General features: G+C 40.6%; 2 protein-coding genes and 1 gene segment (V, D, J or C); 2 read left to right on the forward strand and 1 right to left on the reverse strand.

Annotated features, from left to right (window-relative positions):
- Window positions 1–2,094: 2,094 nt before the first annotated feature.
- LOC311334788 (Ig mu chain C region membrane-bound form-like) lies at window positions 2,095–5,361 on the forward strand. The segment is given in 5 exons: window positions 2,095–2,141; window positions 2,854–3,156; window positions 3,894–4,208; window positions 4,312–4,626; window positions 4,880–5,361.
- A 1,216-nt stretch (window positions 5,362–6,577) lies between these two features.
- On the forward strand, window positions 6,578–20,913 carry LOC311381414 (uncharacterized protein; the record flags this gene model as incomplete). Its single annotated transcript, XM_084488455.1, has 15 exons — window positions 6,578–7,583; window positions 7,728–8,024; window positions 8,124–8,444; window positions 8,554–8,838; window positions 8,972–9,268; window positions 9,378–9,689; window positions 9,799–10,083; window positions 10,217–10,513; window positions 10,873–11,160; window positions 15,734–15,798; window positions 16,522–16,552; window positions 16,656–16,799; window positions 19,132–19,241; window positions 19,668–19,815; window positions 20,888–20,913. Exons 1-15 carry the CDS (start codon window positions 7,247–7,249, stop codon window positions 20,911–20,913), a joined length of 3,243 nt encoding a protein of 1,080 aa, XP_084344581.1. The 5' UTR covers window positions 6,578–7,246.
- A 2,329-nt stretch (window positions 20,914–23,242) lies between these two features.
- On the reverse strand, window positions 23,243–25,687 carry asphd1 (aspartate beta-hydroxylase domain containing 1; the record flags this gene model as incomplete). Its single annotated transcript, XM_084488456.1, has 5 exons — window positions 23,243–23,352; window positions 23,561–23,674; window positions 24,066–24,273; window positions 24,736–24,936; window positions 25,178–25,687. 5 exons carry the CDS (start codon window positions 25,685–25,687, stop codon window positions 23,243–23,245), a joined length of 1,143 nt encoding a protein of 380 aa, XP_084344582.1.
- Window positions 25,688–25,888: the final 201 nt, after the last annotated feature.

Raw genomic sequence — 25,888 nt, forward strand, 5'->3', positions numbered from 1 at the left:
GTAATAAAATACGTAATACTTCTTTACGTATTTTACGTAATACAGCTTCAAAAAACGCTCATCCGGGGTGGGGTCGCGGGGGCAGCAGCTCTAGCAGGGGGCCCCAGACTTCCCTTCCTCGGGCCACATTGACCAGCTCTGACGGGGGGGTCCTGAGGCGTTCCGTGGCCGATGTTGAGATATAGGCCTTGTTCCAATTCTCCCCCTTATCCTAGATTTGAGCCCTAACCCTAGATTTTGCACGTTCCCGCGAAGGGGTAGGGTGTCCCAATACTTAGGGGAGCAAGGGGGAGTGCTGTTTTTCCCTTAAAATCAACCCTTGAACGCTAGCCAGCTCGGTAGCTGACTTGCATCTAAGGGCACTCAAAGCAAGTGTTCTTGTTAAGGGGAGAGAAATGGGACTGGGCCTTAATCTCTCCACCTAGTCCCGGGTCTTCCCCCACTGGACATGCCTGGAGCACCTTCCTTGGGAGTGCGGACGATTATATATAATATTATAAAGATATCTATATATTATATTATATCATTTATATTATATAGATTTAGAGCTTTGTGAGTCCGAAAATGGCAACAATCTCTTTCTCCTCCATGTAGCGGTTCACTCTGGACTTGAGGAAGTGAACGCTGATTGGCTGTTATGACCAAGCATCAAGCGAAATTTGCGAATCGAGGCAAGTGTTTCCCTCCCCTCTCAGCGCTCCATGATCCCCCGCTCGCATGCGAGCCATCCCCCAATCCCTCGAGCCACGCGTGCGTCGAGGTACGCGATGCGAGAGGCCGCGGTGGCGTAAGTGAGCGGCATGTTGCTGGAGAAGGTTGTTCCTGTGCAGGAGGAACCTGGTGCACCCTCCAGGATCGCCCTCACAGGGTGTTGGAGCAGCAAAGTGAGGCTCTCGGCGGGCAAGAGGCGCCGGCAGGGAAGGTCCGCTCGCTGGGGGTAGGCTTCGAAAGACGTGCATCAGAGGCAAAGAAATTCCACTTTACTCGACGGTGGTCAATTATGCTTAGCAACGGTCAATTTTGCAAAAATAATTGACCGCAGCATTAATTATTATTACAGCGTTAAGAAGAGCCGTGTAACAACATGGTTTATTTACATCTGGATATAGTCAATGTCAACAATTAACCTAGGGGCATACAAAACTGGCCAAATCTTTTAAGGGTTGTGTGTAAACCAATTGGTGACGTCAGGGCGTCCATATTTTCTGCGTTCCAGTGGCGGGTCTTTTGAAGGGTTTGGTGGGGAAGATTAAGTTACGCTTAATGTAGTCCAACACAACAAACTTCTCTCTCCAGCTCTCACTCACGTTTCGGCCATTCACTTCCTGCAACAACTAAACTCTCCTGAGACTTCTCCTTGAGTAAGACTATGTTTGGCAAAATAACAAACAGACCAGATCAAGAGAAAGTTTAAGAAACAAGGTTCTCAGTTTTTTTGATGTTATTAACATGTCCAATCATGTTAAATCCATAGAGATTTAACATGGTGGAAATAGGAGTAGAATCTGCCCAAGTATAGCTACTTACAGTTCAACTGTGAACAATTTAGTGTTAACAAACTCTGACTAAGTGGGGAGTAATATTATATAAACAGGAAATATATATCTCTAGGGATGTTGAATGCTATTTCCTGCCTGCCAACCTCTCAAAAGCCTTTTTCTCTTCTTAACTGCTTTTTTGTGAAATGTGGAGTTTCTACTGGTTTTCTTCTACTGGAACAATACAATTGTAAGAAATATATATTCTAAGAAAATAAGAATTTGTCTCAATTAATTAATCATCAGTAATTTGTTTATAGTACTCTAATAAATCAAATGCTCAAACATTTGTGTTGCATTGACAACCAGAAGAAAAACAGAGTGGAGGGGTATAGGCTATATTTTTGCACGGTGGTGCTATTGATATGAACCACTGTGCTACTACTTTGACTACTGGGGAAAAGGAACAGTCGTGACTGTCTCTGATTCAGGTAATACACCTTTTTTTATTACTTTAAACCTAAATAATGTCATGTACTATATATTTGGAACAAAGCGCACCCCTTCACTTTTAGTTTTTGTAAGAGGTTTAAGTCTGTTCATTTCACTGTGACAATGGCTTTGACTACTGGGGTAAAGGGACCTTGGTCACTGTTACAGGAGGTAAGTCGACTTTATCTAGTGTCTAAAGCGTTTTTTTGTCTTACATTTTATAGGAATTGCATTTGTTGTGTGTATGGTTTTAAGCATTCATTATTTATTTGAATGCAGTCCTTATTTATTTGATGCACTGTGACTGCACTTATGGGCACAATATATTGGACGTAGACTTTTGAAATACAACTAAAATGTAATCAAAGTATTATACGATTTGTATAAGTTAATTAATGAATTTAACACCAGTTGCTACGGGCAATTATAACTGCTTTACACCATTCGACAAATAATGTTTTTAAACAAATAATAATGCTAATCGGTTGTTTAAACTGTAATCTTCTACCCACAATGTTTTTATGCTTTATAATACCAATACTATTCATTTTAAGTAATAGTAATAATGTGTAACATATAATGTTTTGATCATTTGCATTGAAATACATAAATCATCATGAATCAATAATTACATTAAATAATACCATAGAAATACCAATTTATTTCCGTTTAGTAATGGTAGTAGAAATATGTTATGTGGTAGTAGTTTGTTTTCTGGTCGTTATCCAATAGCTTATTTTTGTAAACCGTATGCTAAAATATTCCTATATCTGTTTTCTTATGAGAAATCTAAAGTAAGATAATGTTAAATGTAATTCCTTGTGGATTAATTACAAATATCTTGCTATGTATCCCTTTCCATGTGCCTTTCTCTCTTTGCCAGAGGCGCGAGCCCCCACAGTTTTTCCGCTGGTCCAGTGTGGCTCAGGGACGGGAGACGTCACTCTTGGCTGCATGGCCACTGGCTTCACGCCGGCTTCACTCACGTTGAAATGGGAGTTGGAGGGAAACGTATTGACAGACGCCGTCCAGTACCCGACCTCTAAGAACAATGACCAGTATACAGGAGTCAGCCAGATCCGCGTCAGGAGACAGGACTGGGACGCCCGGAAGCTTTTTACCTGCTCCGCGGAACACGCTGACGGTACACGCACGCTAGTCGTCAAGGCCGACTTAGTGAAAAAAGGTAGGATTATGTCAATTTGTTATTGTTTAATGGTTTAATATTGTATTGTCTGACAATTCAAATTGTATCATAATAAAATACCATTAATGTGAGAAAAAATTATATTATGAAATAAGTCGAGTTAGTTCAATCTACTACCATTATTGCAATACAGTTTATATTGATATCTCACATTCCGTGTTAGTTTAACCTTGTAATACCGTACAATAAATCAAGTGATGGACCAATCCTTAGCCTGTTCTACTGCTATACTGGTATGCCTACTATAAGGCCTATATAGCCTACATCTTGTTGATCTGGAGTTAGACTATCACTGTCCTTGCCAGGTAGAGATTAAAATGTGTATCGCTGGAGGGCAGAGGCTACCGCTGGTGCGTTACATGCTTGTTCAGCCTTTGCAATTCATACTGCATAGTTACTTTGCTTACCTGACGGTTGGTCCTTAACTCTACTTTACGACTACTTCTACTTTACTAATGATTTTTATTTATCTCATCTCTGCTATATATATTTTCCTTCGTTTTTTCTTCATGTATTGTTTACTGCTCACAAATAAGCTATACTGCATATGTCATGCTATGTTGACATTTTATGTACAATTGTTGAATTGGACATTCATAAGCAAGTCAGATCGTCCAAAATGTTTTGAACATTTTCAGTCACTGAATACAGTGACTGTGGGCTATTCATTGTCCTCTGTATAGCCCACATATCAATCTTGTTATACTGTTTTACAGTGGTGGTTCATAAGTTGCCAGCTCTGAGTATCTTGGTCTCTGAGACTAAAGGAAGCAAGGTTTCCCTCGGCTGCTTTGCCGCTGAGTTTTCACCAAAGGATTATACGATCACATGGTTGAGAAACGGCAAGAAAATAGATCCACTTCAAATCAGCACTTCTTCCGAGAATGGGACTTTCTACAATGCAGCAAGCTATATCCAGGTGGGGGAAAATCGCTGGAAGGATGCTGGAACTAATGTCACATGTATGTTTGCAAATGGTAAAGAACATGTGGAGGCTCATCTGAGCTATAATTCGGAAAATTGCGAAAACGGTGAGTGAATATGAGTTAAAAGTAATTCAAATAAATGTTTTAGGCAACCATGTTGAGGGGACTTGATACTGATATATTTTTCTCTTTCCAACAATCGCTGCAGAGGGTTCAGACCAAAACTTGGTAATCCATATCTTGCCAATCTCACTTGAGAAAATGTATTTGGAACAGAATGCTGAACTTGTTTGTAAGGTCGAAAGTAGTGAGCCCGTGGACGTTCAATGGTTTAATGAAAGTGGTGTCCCAGTGGTGGTCATGCAGAAGAGTGAACAAATACCTAAAATACCCCCAAATACCTACATTGCCACAGCCAAGATAAACTACGACGAATGGAGCAAAGGAATGAATTGGTACTGTAAGGCTTCGATTAAGGATTCAATAATATCAACAATAAAATACTTTCAGAAGAATAATAATGGTGAGTACAGCTATCAGATAATAAAACAAAACTGCCAAATGATTTAGAATATTTTTCTGAATGAATCCATAGGCCTAAATAGTGGGCCTATGCATGATTATCATAATGGATGAAGTAGTAAAACAAGGCATATGGCAAGGCAATCAACATATGTTGATTTAAATACTTATTTATCAATGTAAAAACGGATTTGCTAAACTATGGGTAATCTGTAATACATATCATAGGGCTAATTGTTCTCTCATACTTGCAGGACCAGATAGATCTCCTCCATCCGTTTATCTGCTCCCTCCAGTAGATGATTTAAGTTGCAAGAACATGACCCTGACTTGCTTTGTTAAAGACTTCTACCCCATGGACGTTTTGGTGCATTGGTTGGTTGATGATTCGAGTATAGATGGAAATGCTCTTTATTCACACAAAACAACAAACGTTATTGAAAACAACGGCAAGTTTTCCACTTATGGTCAACTTACCTTCAGCTCTGACAGTTGGAAAGACGGCAGAGTGTTTGGATGCGAAGTCTACCACGTGTCTATGGATTCTAAAAGCAAGCCCATTGTCCGGTTAATTACTGAAAAAACATCAGGCAATGTTAACATTGTCAACATGAACCTGAGTCCTTCTACGTGCTTGCTCCAGTAGATGTTGTTTATCTGTGTGTGATGTAATGCTGCATGTTTGTCTTTTTAAAATGCTGATTCAAAATCAAAATAATAAAAAAAAACATTGAACTTTAAATCTTGTTAATGTTCGTCCAATGTAGCCGAGTTAATCCATGCATTTTACCTATGAATGAATGCAAATTGATAGTATACATAATATATAATATAATATACATATATAATATAAATTGATACAAGACACGTGACTGATGAGTTAGGCGTTACATCTATCAGTTGTTCCATGCTACTTCATTGATGTTGAAAGTGAGCATTCGTTGGCAGTTAGCAGAGCACCCATCCCTCTCAGAAAATGAAAACCCTCCACATTTAAGATTGTTCACACTTAATTCATTGTTTTGTCTTGTTTCTGTGTGCTTTGTCTGCCTCTACTGGGTCTTGCCCTGAAGGAAATTAATTCTTGAATTACCGTAGACTCTTCAAATCAATCCAATTCCTCCAAATATCTACGACATACTAGCCAGGCTCAACCACAGTATATAAGAGGTCTTTGAAAAGCAAGTCTTGGTGCATTGTTATTATTGTGTTACGATCTGATTATATACAAGTAACTGATAACAAGGACTAGTATATTTAACTAAAACATGTCTACATGTCTGCAAATTAATATTCATTTTTGCGGTACACGACACGCTGGAAAATATAATTAGTGTGACCTTGGTGTTCATACCAACTATAGCATTGACAGAAGTTGAGTATCAAGCATTGATATATGCTGGACTCTTATTTAATATTTCCTGGTGACATTATGTGAAGAAATTCATCAAGAGTATATTATCAAGTGGTGTTTTTGTAATGCTCCCCTCTCTCACCTAGAGTTTCTTGTCCTGACTGAAAGCCATTGGAGTAACACTGTGGATGGACAACAAGACAGCATGCAAAGCACGTTGAACACCTTCATCATCCTCTTCCTCATCACACTGGTCTACAGCATTGGAACCACTGCCGTCAAGGTACAGAGAGTACACAAATTATTCTGGTGCTTTCATTTCTAAGCCAGGTTATCTCTAAATGATTGAACATTATGAATAGTTATGTCATTGCCAATACTATTACAATTACTGGAAATTAAAATCACAAAAAACATGAAAATAACTAATGGACACGGTTTTAACTTATTCAACACTAATGCTTCTTCTATTTTCTTCTATTTATTTTAGATCAGATGAAGGAAGTGGTAATGCCCTTCTTTTCATCCATCATTAAAAACCATATGATGAAAGAGGACCTTAAAAAAGACAAACATTATATTGAATAACATATATAAAATAACATATTCCTACAAAGCAATTCAATCTACGAAAACAATAATTCTGAAACGATGATATATAGGTAAAAGGGTTTGGTTTGGTTTGTTAGCAATACTTCAGAATAGTACTTTTTGGAGTTAATTTGAGCGGTTTCATGGATTCATAGAATAAATTAACTAAACTCCAGCACTCAACAGACCATGTTTAAATCATACAGGCGGTAAGTTAACTTACTATCCTGACTTGCAACATAAGTCATAGTAGAGAAAACAAAATGATACTGAAAGTCATGAAAATCATTCTGAGATAGTAAAATGTGAAGCATATTTCCCTTGCTGGCATACTTAGTCTTGCACCTGGTGTCTTAAATGCAGCAATGAAGCTGCCGAGTTTCACTTCTGCTTTTCATGGGGCTTTTTTTATGCCAGTGATCTTGCTTCATGCTCCTGCCTGCTCAGCCGTGTTCTGCTCTAACATGTGTGCAACCAGCGCTCCACCTCCTCCTCCAGCGACTTGTTTACTTGTGTACAACGCCATCTAGCTTGAAAACAAGGTTATGGAACACGTTGTAAATAATTATCTTTTGGTTACATGTACACATCAAATGGTGTATATTCAAATATTAAACTCTGAAAATGTCATTGATCTTTTGGTGCTTTATTGGGCGGATAATAGAAAACTCATAGTATGCGCTGTGTCCCAGTGGAGCGGGTTATCCCTCCAAACATCACCCTGTACCCCGTCTGGACCGGCCAGCCTGGGGCCTCGGCACTGGGCCTGGTGTGCACTCTTAGTGGATTCTATCCAGACAAGGTGAGTGTGGAGTGGTTACTGGACCTTAAACCTGTGCCAGAAACATCCCCAGTCCAGGACAAGCTACAAAGTGTTGAGGGAGTGGAGAGGACATTCACCCTCATTAGCCAGATTCGGCTGAACATTGAGGAGTGGAAAAAGGGCCCAACTGTTCACTGCAAGTCAAGATATGACCATGGAAATGAGGAGACAAGCATCAATATCTGTGAAAGTAAGTTCAAGTAACTTGTTTCTCAAAGAACATAGGTAAGAATGCCTTTGCCTTCTCCATCGCAGCAAATAGACACTGTCGCTGTACTGGCTCCAATGGTATTGGATGTTTATGTGTGATAACAAAAACATTTTTTCTCGACAGTTTATTCATCCCCACCATCCGTTCATCTAACGACTCCCAGCTTCAAGACGGTCATCGAGGCAGGATCTGATGTCACAGCATCATGTGTGGTACACACTGCGTTTGACGTCAAGGTGACCTGGCATCTGGATGGCAAAGCACTAACAACAACCAACCATGTAACTGAGGTTAAAGAGGGAGCTTTAACCAGTAGCAACCTCACAGTCTCCTCCAGCCAGTGGAAGAAACTAAACTCCATCACATGTCGGGCAGAACATCACTGCTTCACTACTGTTGAAAAGAACATGAGTGTGGCAGGTAATACACACAATTGAACTTGGAAAATAGTAAGGTCACTGACCTTAATATTGTAACTAAACCTTATGGTGTGTGTGGGTGTTTGTGTGTGTTGCCCAGGGCCTACATTGACTAAGCCATCAGTACTGATTAGAAGATCCTTTCCAGACTTGACAGTCTGGAAGAAAGAGAAGGCTTTTATTCTGGAGTGCGCCATCACAGAGTTCTCCTCTAGTGACCTCTACGTGACCTTTCAGGCTAACACGGAAGTCATCTCTGAGAAAATGTACGTTGAGCTCTCAAAAGCTTCGGACAGCCATTCTATCATTAGACGATTCTCTGTCCAGACAAATTCTTCAAACAAAAACAAGACATTCACCTGTACAGTGACTCAAGGCTTTTCAAAGTTCTGGCTCTCCAACTCCATTGGGAATATGTTCAGTAGGTGACCCCTTGAGATGTACTATTCGTAATCATGATGATGTCAGATTTCTTGTCATGACTCTTTTCAGATCAAGCTGAGATGATTCTGTTTTGTGGATTTGTCTAGGCGACCCATCAGTGGATCTCATGTTAGCTCCCACTTTAAACTCTGAACCTCAGAAATTGTCTTGCAATGTGTTGGGCTTCAAGCCTCAGGTAAAATGGCTGTCTGGATCTCAGCTTCATCCTGCATCTCGTGAAGAAATCTGGATGAGGCCAGATGGACGAGTGGCCGTAAGCAGTCATCTCAGCATCCCGCTGACAGAGTGGAAAACTGGGAAGGATTTTACCTGTCAAATCTCAGACAAGACTACACAGAACGTTGTCAGTAAGAATATCAGCCTATGTTCAGGTAAAGTAGAAACAATTGGAAAGGAACATAGTTAAAAGGGACCTAAAACTAATTTGGGTTCCTTATTAGGCTGCACACTCTCCATTGGTATTGGATGTTTACGTGTGATAACAAAAACATTTTTTCCTGACAGTTCATTCATTCCCACCATCCGTTCATCTAACGACTCCCAGCTTCAAGACGGTCATCGAGGCAGGATCTGATGTCACAGCAGCATGTGTGGTACACACTGCGTTTGACGTCAAGGTGACCTGGCATCTGGATGGCAAAGCACTAACAACAACCAACCATGTAACTGAGGTTAAAGAGGGAGCTTTAACCAGTAGCAACCTCACAGTCTCCTCCAGCCAGTGGAAGAAACTAAACTCCATCACATGTCGGGCAGAACATCACTGCTTCACTACTGTTGAAAAGAGCATGAGTGTGGCAGGTAATACACACAATTGAACTTGGAAAATAGTAAGGTCACTGACCTTAATATTGTAACTAAACCTTATGGTGTGTGTGGGGGTGTGGGGGTGTTTGTGTGTGTTGCCCAGGGCCTACATTGACTAAGCCATCAGTACTGATTAGAAGATCCTCTCCAGACTTGACAGAAGAGAAGGCTTTTATTCTGGAGTGCGTCATCACAGAGTTCTCCTCTAGTGACCTCTATGTGACCTTTCAGGCCAACAGGGAAGTCATCTCTGAGAAAATGTACGTTGAGCTCTCAAAAGCTACGGACAGCCATTCTATCATTAGACGATTCTCTGTCCAGACAAATTCTTCAAACAAACACAAGACATTCACCTGTACAGTGACTCAAGGCTTTTCAAAGATCTGGCTCTCCAACTCCATTGGGAATATGTTCAGTAGGTGACCCCTTGACCTGTACTAGTCGTAATCATGATGATGTCAGATTTCTTGTCATGACTCTTTTCAGATCAAGCTGAGATGATTCTGTTTTGTGGATTTGTCTAGGCGACCCATCAGTGGATCTCATGTTAGCTCCCACTTTAAACTCTGAACCTCAGAAATTGTCTTGCAATGGGTTGGGCTTCAGGCCTCAGGTAAAATGGCTGTCTGGATCTCAGCTTCATCCTGCATCTAGTGAAGAAATCCAGATAAGGGCAGATGGCCGAGTGGCCGTAAGCAGTCATCTCAGCATCCCGCTGACAGAGTGGAAAACTGGGAAGGATTTTACCTGTCAAATCTCAGACAAGACTACACAGAACGTTGTCAGTAAGAATATCAGCCTATGTTCAGGTAAAGTAGAAACAATTGGAAAGGAACATAGTTAAAAGGGACCTAAAACTAATTTGGGTTCCTTATTAGGCTGCACACTCTCCATTCGTATTGGATGTTTATGTGTAATAGCGAAAACATTTTTTCTCGACAGTTTATTCATCCCCACCATCCGTTCATCTAACGACTCCCAGCTTCAAGACGGTCATCGAGGCAGGATCTGATGTCACAGCATCATGTGTGGTACACACTGCGTTTGACGTCAAGGTGACCTGGCATCTGGATGGCAAAGCACTAACAACAACCAACCATGTAACTGAGGTTAAAGAGGGAGCTTTAACCAGTAGCAACCTCACAGTCTCCTCCAGCCAGTGGAAGAAACTAAACTCCATCACATGTCGGGCAGAACATCACTGCTTCACTACTGTTGAAAAGAGCATGAGTGTGGCAGGTAATATATATAATATGCCATATATAATATGGCGTTTCAGACTTTGAGAAAGTACAAACTATACAAGCAGCGACTTCATTAGCTGACTCATATATTAATGTACACATTTTTAACATTTTTAACATTTTCCTTATAAAATATTTCAAAGGCTTGAGGGCACATCCCTCTGTTATATTTTATGGTTATTTTACCTTTTCAGATCCGGTTCTCTCTCGCTTTAAAACATATCCTTGGTAAAAGCGTATGCCGATGATGTCATCATATGCCGGTTGCCCAGTTGCAGATTTCTGCCTTGACTCTTGCATATATTAATTCTTAAATGTTGTTCGTGTCAGTCACATTTTGTCATTCTCTTTCAGGATCACTGTCCCATAGCCAGCCTTCAGCTGTGCTTCTGCAGGGTCCAAATGAGCTGGTGTGCCTGGCTTACGGATTCAGCCCTGCGTCCATCAACATCACCTGGCTACTGGACGGCACCACACAGCTCCGGAGCTACAATACTAGTGAGCCTCACAGAGGTCCAAAGGGGAAGTTCAGCATCCATAGCCGACTCCCTCTTTCCCCCTACGAATGGCTACCTGGGCAGATCTACACCTGCAGGGTGAACCATTGTAACGAAAACATAGCCCTGAACATGTCCAAACCAGGTGTGTAAATGCACATCTCTTGCTATATCATCGAGGCATATAAATGGTATGGAATGAAGATGCCAGCCTCCTAGTGTATAATCAAGGTGGTTCTACACAACCTGCAACTGAATAGACCTTGTGTGATTTTGATAATGGATCCACCTATGTAGCTCCATGACATTTCTTGCTAGAATTGAATTCGCTATGGAAAGGTTTTTCAGATGGGAATATCTGACACAATTACAAATTGTGCTAGGTCTATGTTGCTTTCCTCTGAACAAAATTTTAAATAACTGTTTTCAATACCTTTTCTAGAGATTCTTGAAGAAAGCGTGTTATTTGACGAGAACAAGGAGGTTTTTGTCCAAGACGAGGGGGAGCACAACTGGATGATGACCATTACCTTCCTCCTCCTCTTCTTCATCTCCCTCTTCTATGGCATCTTGGTCACACTTATAAAGGTGAGCGAAACTGATGTTGCAGATTTGCTAATTTAATGAGATGGTTTTAAAAATGCACCTAAAATACTTGACATGAGGAAACCAAAAATGTATTATTTGCAATGTTTCAGACAAAGTGACCTCAAGAAACATCGAATGGATCCTGTAATGTGAAGCGGAGGATGCAAAGGAAGCAACTATTTCCATTAGAGCAATAAATGATAACTGATTTATGATGATAATGTTATGAGACAAGCCAATAAAGAATATTATAATCAAATAAGAGAGCCCGTATACAGCCTGGTTTGGTTTATTGAGTCAAGACTATTCAAACTTTATTGACAGGACAATACCAGAAAATGTACAAAGATTTATTGTACATAAGAAAGTGATACTTACCTATGTGCTGTTCCTCACCCCCATATATAATGTGAAATTACTTGATTTATCAACATAAATGTGACTTAAGAAATACACATACAATTAGGTTTGACTATAGGAAGATCTGCAGAAAAATAACAAAAGAAGATGGATTTCCCTGGCCAACCACGCATTGGGCCTCCAACTCTTTATATCCTCCCCCTAATATAATATTAAGAAATGTATTGTCATTATACAGAATACAACTAAATAAGGACGTAATTCAAGTATTAATTAAACTACTGCAAAGTTATTTAATTCGAATTACAATTAAATTATTTTAATACCTTAAAAAAACTGATAATTAAAAATCTCCTACTGTACCCCAGACATAACCATGCTATTAATATACCGGAGGACCCAATAAACAAATTGAAGTAGGTACCTAAGCATAAACCTGATTCACCGGTGTTGCTCCAGATCTCCAGTCTATATTTCTGTGTATGGAAGTAAATCTGTCTCATCTGATTTTGAAAATAAAAAGCCATTGAATTTTAAGCACTGAATATTTATGCATTGAAATAACGTATCTGGATTTTTTTGCCACTGAATTAAAGCTATTTAATTTTTTGCTCTGAATATTTATGCATTGAAATAACGTATATTTTTTTTCTTATGAATTTAACTAAATATTCAAAGTTTAAAAATGCAATAGTCTAAATTCTGATTCATAATGCTATGTATTAATTTCAACTTAAATATTTTCAACGTCCCCAAATTCAACATGCCAAATTCAGCTGCAAAATTCAAGGTACGAAATTCAGCGTTAACGTGGGGGACCCAAGGAAGAGCAATCGATCCCAGATGCTAGATCGCGGTCAAGCAATTGGAGAGCGAGCAGGAATATTAAGAGCGTCACTCGTTGGATCCTACCTGACGCGGGAAGGCAGAGCAGAGCAGGTTTAAGCCATGTCAACGAAAACGGCTGTGATGATGGGTCTTTCTTTCTTGATACAAACATTGATTCTAAACAGCATTTTACACAGTAGCCTATAATCGGAAATGCTCAAAGGTAAATCAACCTGACTGTTTTTATGGGGAAAGAAGCAACGATGGTGGACCATATCGCCCTATCCATTGAATGGGATTATAAAATGTTAATCAAATCAAATCAAGTGTATTTATTAAGCACGAGTAGGTGAGGGGGGTGGAGTATTTATGTTTTTGTTATAATGCACACCGGTTTTTTTTAACCCTTTTACTGCAGTTTGGGAAATAAACGATGAACTAATGCCTGTATGTGAAGTGTGCGTGTGTGTGTGTGTGTGTGTGTGTGTGTGTGTGTGTGTGTGTGTGTGTGTGTGTGTGTGTGTGTGTGTGTGTGTGTGTGTGTGTGTGTGTGTGTGTGTGTGTGTGTGCGCGCGCGCGCGCGCGTGTATGCGTGTGTGTGTGTGTGTGTGTGTGTGTGTGTGTGTGTGTGTGATTGCAGTGACTTGGCTGGATTTGCATGCAGCGTAAGGGTGATTGTAGTGGGTTAAGAGCCCAATTTATTAGGACACCAATTTGGGGCGATCCGAGGTCCCTTTGCCTACGTCTGGTGTGAGTCTGGGGGCGATCTGAAGCTCGCTGCCCGCTGTGGCACAGAGCGCAGAGCCCACAGTATTGCGCACTGAGTGTCCACTGAAGCGGCAGCAGCCTGTAGTCCTAGTGGGAGCACGGCGTGCCTCGGGAAGAAGCGGGCGACAGCAACCTGATTTTGATTCTCATATCTCATATCATCCTCTTATCTGTATCATGCCAGTGCGCAATACTGTCGGCTCGGTATGCCACCACAGAGCCATATCAACCGTTTTGTTTCAGCCAACATTTGCTTCAGACAACAATGCATCCATTCCGAGTGATCGATGACGATACAAACGTTATATTTTAAGCTTGTGCATGTTTCCGCACGTGAACCACTTCATGCCTGATGCCTGTCTACGCTTCAAACTCGTGCATGTTGTAGAAAATGTGCAACAGCGCCCCCTGGGGTCACACTTTTCGGTGGGTCGCAGATTTCTGTGTAACACCCGCTCGCTATCCTTGCTTGACCGCGATCTAGCATCTAGCATCGATTGCTCTTTCTTGGGTTTACGTTAACGCTGAATTTCGTACATTGAATTTTGCAGCTGAATTTGGCATGTTGAATTTGGGGACGTTGAAAATATTTAAGTTGAAATTAATACATTGCATTTTGAATCTGAATTAAGACTATTGCATTTCTTTTTTACTTTGAATATTTAGTTAAATTCATAAGAAAAAAATCGGATCGTTATTTCAATGCAGAAATATTCAGTGCTTAAAATTCAATGGCTTTTTATTTTCAAAATCCGATGAGACAGATTTACTTCCACAATTTATCCCTGTCTTTTTGAGCCTTTTAGGAGCAGTACAACTGAAGATATGTATAGTCAAATATTTGTAGTTTTGTGTGTTCCATTTCTAGTCAACATGGACATTTGACAATCCATTGTTATGAATACTATTTGATAATTGTACTACAGGAATAATTGGCCTTCAACTGAGGTTTCAACCTGCAGAAGAGAAATAAAAAACATAGATGTTATATATTCATGTTATAAAAAGTCACAGGATGGTGTCTTTGTTCCAGGATGCATTTGGTTACAGTGAAGTCTCATGTTTTGTCACCATGCAAACAATAGGACCATTTAAAAATCTATGATAAGATTAATTAATTGGTTGGTTGAAAATAGATTTTTGTTTTGTTCCATTTTGGTGAATCTATATCTTGTGCGTTACTCTGTTAGGAAAGATAACGATCTAACCATATACGCATTCAATATTTGTCTCAGAACATCCCAGAATTAAGATTGGTTTATGATGTCAAACGATGTTAAAGCAAAGTTAGAAAGCCAAACTACACTAACTTAACTGGTAAATTGGATGGTTAAGCAGTAGTGTCAACATAGGATACAAAATGCTGTTCTGATTAACACCGCGTTATGCATACATAGAGGTTGAGCTTATCTTGATCAATGCAAGCATGGTTATGCAAGAGCCAAATAATTTAATACGCTAACAAATACATACTGCCCATCACCAATATGTATCAGTTTCATCATCATTTGGGGGGGCTTTTATCCTTTTTTAACAGTATAAATAAATGCATGTAAATAATGTATTTTTAGTAGATTATATAATGCTATGCAATTGAGGACTGGGAACCATGGGATATATGTTGGATTTATATTCCATGGCCTCACGACCCATCTGTTGTCATAAGGATTCCAGTCCCTTCCTGTTCAAGGCAGAACAGAAAATAAACTGAACATATTATACTTGCAACCCAAAACAAGCGTTACACACAGGGGGCATAACAACAATCTGGGAACAAAAAAGAAAAGGTCTACAAAAGTCTGATAAGGAAGTTCAACATTGCTAAAATTCCTGAAACCTATTCCTAAAATACCAATAGAAGGTAAGTAATTTGGGGGCAATAAAACATTTGACCTTGTCTGAATTGATATAGTCATAAATGGTCCACATTGTATTGAGTAACGAAGGAAACAAACAATTCTGAAGCATCGTCTGAGCATTAAGCCGTGCGTTCTTTTCTACATGAAAAAGCAGGCTGAGATAATCCTTTAGAGACCTCATTCTGCTGGCATGCACAAATCAGATCACAGCTGTACCAAGCGCAAAGACACTTACACATACGTGTTGTAGTAGTGAGTTAGGCTACTACACTGTTTGGTTTTTTTTTAGGGACATAAATCTGTGATCTTCTCCAGAACCTTGGAGCGTCATGAGTTCGGGACAGGCCTGTATCTTCCTCAGGCGTGGCAACCAAAGACAGGCAAGTTTTGTTATTTATAGTACGGTGACTCCTTAACTGAAATACAATATAACTAAGCTTTTCTTAAAAACTTTACTTTATCACAAATTTACTGTGTGTCCTTAACAGAGATCTTTTAAAATGCACAAAAAAAAGGAAAAGAATGGAAACAGCATTGTTGTTTGGGTTTCTGTCATATTAGTGTGATGTGGCCAGGTAAGTCTTATAAATTAATGTTAAATGAGTTATTGAATAATTAAAAGGAGCACCACCAACTGTGTTCACCATGTCACAACAGCATTTTGAAATGGGTGATATCATTTATCATATCAAAAAATATGGCATAGGCCTATGCAACAGTGTTGGTAATATTGAGCATCTGAGCATCCAACCTGTTTTGAGACCAAATGCTTATTTATTTATTTTTATTATAAGGTATATTACTGCTACATTTTGTTTGCTTATACATGTTAAGATATGAAGTCCAATTGATGCCCAAAGTATTGTCCGCGGGGAATAAAACGTTAGATTTGTGAAATCCTGAATTATAAAATAATAATAATAATAAAAAGATCTTCCCCATGTCTCCACGGGAAAAAAAAAAAGATAAATGCATGGTAAATCATTTTCCTTACCTACCTACCTACCTACCTTACCTTCCCTACAACTAATCAATCAAAACATTTTGGTCATTTTTATCTATCTGCAGAGCACGAGTAACAAGTTAACTTTTTTTTTTTACAGCCAAGACAACTGACCAATGAGGAAATAGAAGGTAGGCTATAAATGCTCACTTTTCTTTCATGGAAAATACCCTTATTTGACTTTAACTGTTATTTTCAATCATAGTGATTTGATTGTATATTTTTTGTTGGTAGAGTTACGGGAGGCTTTTGTGGAGTTTGATAAGGACAAAGATGGCTTCATAAGCTGTAAGGACCTGGGCAACCTTATGAGAACTATGGGCTACATGCCAACCGAAATGGAACTCATAGAACTGGGCCAGAACATCAACATGAACTGTAAGTCTTTCTGTTGGCCTTATTCACCTATCGCTATTTCAGTAGTTTTTGGTACCAAAACATCCATCCTGAAGCATCTTAATTCAAATAATTTCAATTCAATGTCTTTGTCACATACACAATCATATTTTTACACAAAGTGTCCATTAACTTGTTTTATCTTTCGTGTTATGGTCCCTGAGATTAGTTAAAGTTAGATATGGTAGGCAATTTGGAGAAACCAGTCAGGCTAAATTTTGATAGTATCGAACTGAAAAAAATCCAACCCCTCTCTTCAGGAATCCCTCATAAGCCACTCCTCAAAAACCTGTGTCTTGCTCACAAGTTTTAGCAGTAGGTCTGTCTAGCCTTGTGGAAGACTCCGGTCATGAGCAATGAGTGCATCAGCAGAATATCACGATAAATACCAAAAGATTTGTAAAATAATATTCAACATAGGTATTTTGCATGTGTTTGTGCCCAAACAATAATTTGTACTTTTTTTGTGGTATACAGCTCGATTGCGTAGTTATGACCCATGGCTGCACTGGCATTAAACAGATTATTATTTTGTCCAATTAAGGTTACATTTCTCTCTTGTCAACCTTAACTCATAGCGCTTTGACTGACATCTAGTTTTGTCTTTTAAATATTCAAACATCAAGGCAAAGCTCTACCCTAGCAACCAGTGGCGGAGCCACGTGGTGGCCAGGGGTGGCCGTGGCCACCATTGGTCAAACTTCGGCCACCACGCTGGCCACCCCTACGACCGGGCCAAAAAAAAACAAAAACGGAACGCTACTTTTGCATAGCTGTCGTTCCCTTAAAGATATAATCTCATCGACTCCAAGAGCACCCGATCGCAAAATCGGGGTTATCCAACATGATAGATATTTTCGGAATGTTGAGTGAAGGGCAATTTCCACCAGAACCGTCACGGAAGCGGCACGGCAATAAAAACGTTTGCCAAAGACATTAGAAACCATTATAGTCAATGTAGGCTATTTCACTGGATACGGCAGCGGCACGGCACGGAACCGTCACCAAACCGGCACTACTTTTTTGAAAGTTGCCGGTTCGCAGCCGTGTCTCAGAACACTTCTACAGCCATTCAGTTTGCATTTGCTCATGAATATTCATGAGCTCACATCGACCCCTATGCAATTCACTAACGGTAATATTATACAGTCTATCTATGGTATCAATAGCAAATCAGTGTCCCCTTGCTAATGGTTGAATACTACAACAATAACAATGTAGGATTTGCTACAGACTTAATCTAAAAGCCTACCCGTTTGGAAAACAGTCCAACACACTACGCTAATGTTTTCTAAATGTTGGTCATCAACGAGGTTGTAAAGTAGCAACTTCGGGCACATCTGTCAAAATATTAATTGCGCCGCGGCCGAACTGACGCGGATATTCTCTGATATTATGTAAGCATAAGCACCGCGGAAACCACTGCTGTCAAAAGACGCTGATCCATTTTCACTGTTGACGCGAGTTGCTCTAGTTCTACCTCCACGGCCCTGCAGCGGGCAATTATCGGACAAGATTATAGTGTGTGCTGTTCCGTCTTGTGTTCGAATCTCATGTATTTGTATTTACGATCGGAGAGCAACAAATGGGCTGAGATTCTCTTTATGTGTGTGGCGTACATCCGACTCAAAAATCGCATAAGATTAAAAAATCTTGTAGTGTGGGGCAGCCTTTAGAGATGGTAAATAAATACATCAATTCATTTATTTCTGACTCTTTGGCTTACAGTGATTTTGTCCTAGGAGAAATGAGACACTAAAAGAATGGACTTATTTTCTCTAGATGGCTATGTTTAACTGCATCGATCTAGTAAAATGGGATTGGGGACTGGGACTACTAGAATAGTTAGAATAAACTAGTAGGCTACAGTTTTTCCGCTGCCTGTTAACCATGTCATTGGTATGAAAAGGCGACTTTAGATGCTAAATGAAAACAGTCATGTTTCAGATTTATGTGGCCACCACTATGTGAATTATGGTCCCAGCCTGGCCACCCCTATAAAATTATTCTGGCTCCGCCACTGCTAGCAACGGCAACAAACTCATGAAAGACGTTAAAAAAATGACATCCGACTTTCGCCTTTAACGATCTGGAAGGGTTAGGCATCTTACTCTAGGATGACTAAAAGAAGGCTGCAGAATTGTGGATCAAACCCAGTTAATTTTGGCTGTGAACAATCACCTGCAACGCAGTCTGTTCTGTATGCAGAACAGATAACCCTGCTTGAGGTTAGGGTTAGGTTGAGAACAACTAGCTTTGGGAATTACGTGATTTCTCATGACCTTAGGAATGTGTTGCTTTTATTATACCGCAGTGGGAGGAAGAGTAGACTTTGAAGATTTTGTGGAACTGATGACCCCCAAGCTTCTGGCAGAAACGGCAGGGATGATCGGGCTGAAAGAACTGAAAGATGCATTTAAAGAGGTGAGATGATAGCTATATAAGCTATTTAAGTAGATGCATTTATAGAGTTAGAGTCGAGTTTCCTCTGGAAAAGTATGTGATATGTGTGTCAAAGATTTCCAAATATTATAATACTCTGAAAGCAGTTGTAATTTAACCTTCTTAAATTAATTAAATTCAACATTTCGCCTTATAAAATACATCCAATAAAAAAAACCAATGCATTGGTTATCCCAGTGATTAATAATCAAACAGATGAATTAATATAGTAAGTAATCAAATTCAGATGGAGACATTTTACTAGGGACGAGAAACTGAGGCAGAAAAAAATTGTGATTTAGTCCCTCTGAAATGGTAGTATATAGCAGCCATTTAAAAATGATATCACTATTATTTATGAATGAATACATTGACAATTTGGTAATATTATTTCCATCTACTATTAAGTTTGACTTGGATGGTGATGGCTCCATCACCATTGAAGAACTGCGCCATGCGATGACCAAGTTACTTGGCGAGCAGACCACCAAGACAGAGATCGAGCAGGTGGTCCGGGAGGCGGATAAAAACGGAGATGGCACAGTTGACTTTGAGGGTGAGAGGCAAACTACACACACACACACACACATTAACACACACACACACACACACACACACACACACACACACACACATTAACACACATACACACACACACACACACACACACACACACACACACACACACACACACACACATTAACACACATACACACACACTCTTCTTGACGGCAAAGTATTTTGTTTAATAGAGCATGATCATTGGCAGACAAAGGCAGAAATGTACCATACATCTTCAATGAGACAATGGGTGTACATGACCTGACTGGGACACCTTCACACTGTGGGCAGTTACAACAAAGGAAACAATGGACGAGGGCAATGACCACTGTGGAGAGTTCAGGACTGGCCGTGGCTGAAGTAATCCATGGCAGGAGAGGCCAAGTTAAATGTCAATATATTATGGGGGAAGGTGGACATATCTACAAGGATGACAGCTAAAGGAATCTACCCACAAAGAAGTCAGGAGATTGGCATGGCCTGAGTATCAGACGTCGTTGCTACAGTGGCAATTGGCTGACTAACATCCTTCAATTGGAGAGAAAAACTAAGCTATCTCTAGCTGCAAGGATATTTTTGACAAATCCCTTTTACATTGATTTAAATGTAGTCACAATATGAACAACATACAGACATAATTTGTATACAATTTAATATTATTATGATTAGGATTGTTTTTTGATGACTCACACACACACACACACACACTTACAGGTGTATTGCATCTGTCCAGTGCTGATAGTAATCCAAAATACAATTAGATGTTGACTTAAAATTATTGACACCTTGCATTGCATGCAGGTCATAAAAAAGAGTTCCGGATCAGTATCTAGTGACATAGTCCTAGATTTAAGGATTAAGCGATTTTCCTGCTGTCTTTGGAATAATAAAATAAGAGTGCAGGGATTTGGGCCTGTGGCTTTTAGAACTGTGTGTTTGAGCTGTGCTTTGTCCCTCAAAACCCCTTCAGAAACGTCCCAAACCAAATTGATTAGATCTCAACTAGGGAACGGTTCAACCTTTAAAGATCTTTACCATTATTGGCGTTTTCCTGTTTTTTCTTCCAGAGTTTGTTAAAATGATGTCCCGTTAACGGCACCATGAAGAAAACTTGGAAGAGTGACAGAGGAAAGGATGTCTTTTAGTACTTTCCCCACTAAATATCAACATCTTGGACTATTTTTAACTGCCGACTTTTTTAACTGCTTAGCGGGAACAATTTCTGTTGTTTAATTTATTTATAATATTTGCCATTTGCCGTTTTGTAAGAAAAGAAGCAGCACAATCATTAACATGTAAATGGCTGCAATGTATTTGTATTCTTGGACTTAAAACTTAAAACATAAATATAATTCTATTTGTTTGTTTGTTTGGCTACTTTATTTGTACAAGACAGTCCTAGCACAGAGTTAAGCAGTGACCAATGGCCTCGGAGAACCAGACCTTAATTTAAATATTTGATCTTTGACAGGTTTTTTTTTATGAAGAATGTATTATCAATATCAAAGGTCCTTGACATCTGCTTTCGCAGTCAGTCTCTTGCAGCTGCTTAGCACTGAAAAATATGCTGTTTCATGATATTTTTTCACAAATAATCGAATTGTTTAATAACTGATGAACTGGTTGTGGAGGACCACTGGACCGACGCATTCACTTGTTGTTGTTGTTGTTGTTGTAATCTCTCTGGTTAACCAATCCTATCTCACCACGCTAAATGTGGTCAGAGGCTATCCAATAGGAGAAAGGATTTCAGCATTTACACTTACATGTATATTGTTTCCTGTAGAATTGACCTATTAAGTAAGATTTGTAACGCTGAACCCATATACGACAACTTCATGTTTTGAAACCATTGGCAATTGCAGAACATACGACAACCTAATTATTTGGTGTGTGTGTGTGTGTGTGTGTCTGGTGTATGTATATGAATATTTTTTATTTTTATTTGAGACATGTTTACATAAACATGTCTGGATTAATCTGTCTTTATGCCGTGGATTAGTTGAGTCCATCTAATCCTGATGACATGAGCAGATGGCAGACAAGGAAAAATACCAGGAAGCTTTCATGTACTAAATTAATCTAATGTTACTCTGCAACTGGAAAAGGCTCGCAGGAGTTGGAATAAATGGAGAGAATCTTTAAGAACAAAGTGCATTTAGGTCAACCCCTCATTATACTTGAGATCTGTATTGTGCTGAGAATTCTGCCTATCCCTATCATGGGTGAAATTGTGGAAGATAAATATTCTTCTAAAAATATTACTATTCAAGCTGTTCAAGGAGTTTTCAACAACATCTACGATGCATGGTGCAAATTTAATGACACTTGATTCATTTTGACATACTCCTTAATTTTCATAAACAAATAATCAATTATTTGTGCTAATAAATGACCGGGAGATGCCTTTATAATACCTGTGTTGTATGAAAGGTAATGTATGTATGCATGTTTATATTATCTTATTTTTTAAGTATTTATTAACAGACAATCCCTGTACAATATATTTAAATTTAATTAATATTTATAATTAAATTAAATTAATTTAATTTAGAATTAAATTATATGATTTAAAGCTGATAAAATAGCTTTTCTTCCTATGTCAAGTATCAGTGTAGCAGTGACACATTTTAAATGAACAATAATTTACAAGAATACTTGGACAATGCCCATTTATTAGGTGCACATCATTCACAGTATGGATTAAAACTGAAAGCGGATCAATAAATTGTCGGTTGTGTAAACATTCACAGTTCATGCAGTACTTGAACCACAGTGTTTATGCTAGTTGAACGTGAAGAAATATAGGCTATATATCAGATGGGTATAAGATCACTTTTGAGAAAGGTAGACTGGCACATGCGAATATCAAGTAGATACATGTACATTATATATATATATATACTGTATATATATATATATATATATATATATATATAGAATACAATATTTCCAGTAAAGAGGAAGGAGCCTACAAGGCCTATGAATCAGGCTTGTCCGGTATATGTCATTTTGCATATATGCTCACAGTTATTTACTTAAATTACGAGAAGACAAATAGGAAACCATTTTGCCATGATTCTCAAAGCATTCTCTTCCAGAAGGAATGCATGCAAAGGTTAATACATGCACAGGCTCAAAACATGGTCTAGCTCTCATTGAGTAACAGGTTTCACGTGCAAGGAGCATCAGTGATGTACATGATATAACGTGCCCTAGTACACGTTGCTCTCAAAGGTTGACAAAAGGTTGACAAAGGTTGATATCAGTGTTGCTCTGTTTATATAATCGATAGCTTACGGCAGTAAGCGTAGATCCACACAGTGATCGATTGGCTGGGATTTCTTTTATGCATATGGCCCACAACAAGCAAGGTTCAAATAAGGCATATCAGGTAGATTGTGGGGCGTGGCAGGAAGGATTCACAGGTCTGGGTTGAATATGAAGTCCAACGCTTGTCGTTCAGCTGCGGCCACGTTGGGGTGCCAGAGATCAACGCTGAAAATGGCTCGGGGGCCGTCTTCAGGTGGCCCTGACGGATTACAATTGTTCTATGTGATGATTGGTTTGGTTGGTAATAGCAACAGGATTGAACAAACAACAGATAAATATAAATATATATATATATATGTGTATATATATATCTAAAAAAAAAAATATATATATATATGTGTATATCTATCTATCTATCTATAAATAGATAATAACATTAATAATATTAATGTTAATGTCTTACAGACCTTTGTGTGAAATGGTGTGGAGGAAAGAATCGTCCACTAGGAGGCAGTGTCCCTCTGACCACCGCTGGGGTTCACCGCCGACCACCAGCTCACACAGAGGTGGTGTCTGTAGACCTGCACACAATATTCATATTTCTCCTATTTATGGAAGAACACGCCAACTACCGTACACTGACCCGACCTAAATATGAAAGGGTATTCGGTTTGAAGGAGTGTGGAGTTATGAATCATACATGATGGGGGTGCTCTAGATATAGAAGAAACGATTGGTTGAATCTCTTCGGACCTATGTTTGAATTCGATTTTTTTTTCCATATGGTAATAGTTCTAGAAAAAGAGATAAATATAAATTTGAATCTCTGTGGTTTATTTTACCCACTAAAACATGGGCATTATTCCACTATTAGCCAACTTGATTCCCACAAACGCCAGCTGTGTGTTCAGAACCTAGCTGGAGCCACGGTGGCTGCTGAAAACGTTTCAGGGGGCCGGTTTCCAAACTCACCCAGGTGGCAGCGCAGACGGGCGTTGGTGGGCCCGTAGGAGCCCCCCAACGTGACCCCGGGCCCCAGGAGCACGAAGCCGGCTCCCCCCAGCGAGTTGCTGCTGATGAAGGTCCGCAGGGAGAGCAGCGTCCTGTACGTGTAGGGACAGGAGCGGCAGTTCCCCGCCACACAGACCCCTGCACTGTACAGGGGGAACCCCGTCTGGCCCTGGAGGAGAGGACCACCAGAGGGTGTTCAGCGGCTCGGTGCTTCTGATGCCACAGTAATATGTACTGGGCTGTTCCACAGTTTGATGAATAAAAAAGGAAAAACTGCATGCTACACAATTAATAATAATACATTCAAAACTATTGCTGTATTCGATTTTGAGGTAATGTGAGCTACAGGTGAAGTGAACAAAGCAAAAGCAAACACAATCATGTACATTTGTAGAAAATAAAAAAAACGTGTGAGACACATGAAGACCCGTCCAGGTGTATGTGTTGCCTTTGCATATAGTACTTCATCTGAGGTCTTCTCATGGTGGTTCTGATGGTTGTTGGCTGTTCTGTACTTTTTGGTTAACATTCCTGATCGGTGACAGACAGACTTTGGCCTATATTCTACAGTTGATGTTGCCGTTTGTTGGGGCATCGTGCAAGCATATTAAGACAAACCCTTCCGCCATACCTTGGGGCCGCTCCATCCCAGTTTGGAGTCCACACCCCACTGGTAGATCGCCTGGAACTCCGCCAGGATCAGGGGGTACTGGGCTTCCAGGAGCTCGATGTCATGGCGGTGGGCATCGCGGGGGAAGAAAGGGACGCTGGGGACGTCCGGCAGGAAGAACAGGTGCGGCCTCTGGATGGTGGAGTGGTCGCTCAGTCTCACCTGAGAGACGTGAATACGCGCAAATTTGTTTTCGACGGGGTCTGCCTAAATTCACTGTTACTCTCTTTGGATTAAAGTGCCTGCTACAGTACTAAACGATGAATAGTATGACAGGTACACAGACGTAGTACCAGCGTTAACATCTTTTACTACAACACACAAGGGTTAGGACGTTCATCGGTGGGCTCCGGCCCCCCCCCCCCCCCCCCGGCTGGTTGAACAACCCGACCTCCATGCCCACCTGTTCCCGGAGCGCCTTGTGGATGCGTCCCATGCCCACCCAGCCGTAGCGCTTGGCGTACTCCCGCAGCGCCGCGTAAAGCTTCCGGCCCGACGCCGACGCCTGGGCCGGGAACAGCGGGCGTCCGGGCACCGGCGTCAGGTACTCCCTCCCGTCGGGGTCCTCGTCCTCGCCGGTCGGCACGGAAATGCAGGGGGCCGACCGGGCGGCCCCCTGCGACGCCTCGGACCCGGACGCCGACCCCCCCGACGCCGTCTCGACGGACCCCCGGGGGCCGCCGCCGCCGCCGCCGCCGCCGCCGGCCGCGGCGCGGGACAGCATGGCGAAGCGCCGGGCGCCGGACTTGCGCTTGCCCCCCTGGTGGGCCCGGCCCGGCGGCGGGAGGTCGGAGCCCACGCGGTAGCAGTGCCACAGGAAGAGGAGCAGCAGGGGCCAGAGGAGGCCGCTGAGCGGGGGGAGGCCCAGCTCGGTGCACAGGGGCAGGGGGAAGGGACCCGCCCACCAGTGCATGCTGTCCGGGGGGGGACCGGGAACCGGGAACACAGACCGGGAACAAACAGGGAACAAAGAAGTCACACAGTAAGAAAACGACAACGGTAATACCTTGATGTCCAGCTGAGCTACGGGTGACCCCGGTTCCAAAACGTATAAATTCAGGATTATAAATGGTTATTATTTATTATGAATGTAGGTTTTGCGCCTGTGCTATTG

The sequence above is a fragment of the Micromesistius poutassou genome (assembly GCF_964030765.1).
Source record: "Micromesistius poutassou genome assembly, chromosome: 1".
Taxonomy (NCBI): domain Eukaryota; kingdom Metazoa; phylum Chordata; class Actinopteri; order Gadiformes; family Gadidae; genus Micromesistius; species Micromesistius poutassou.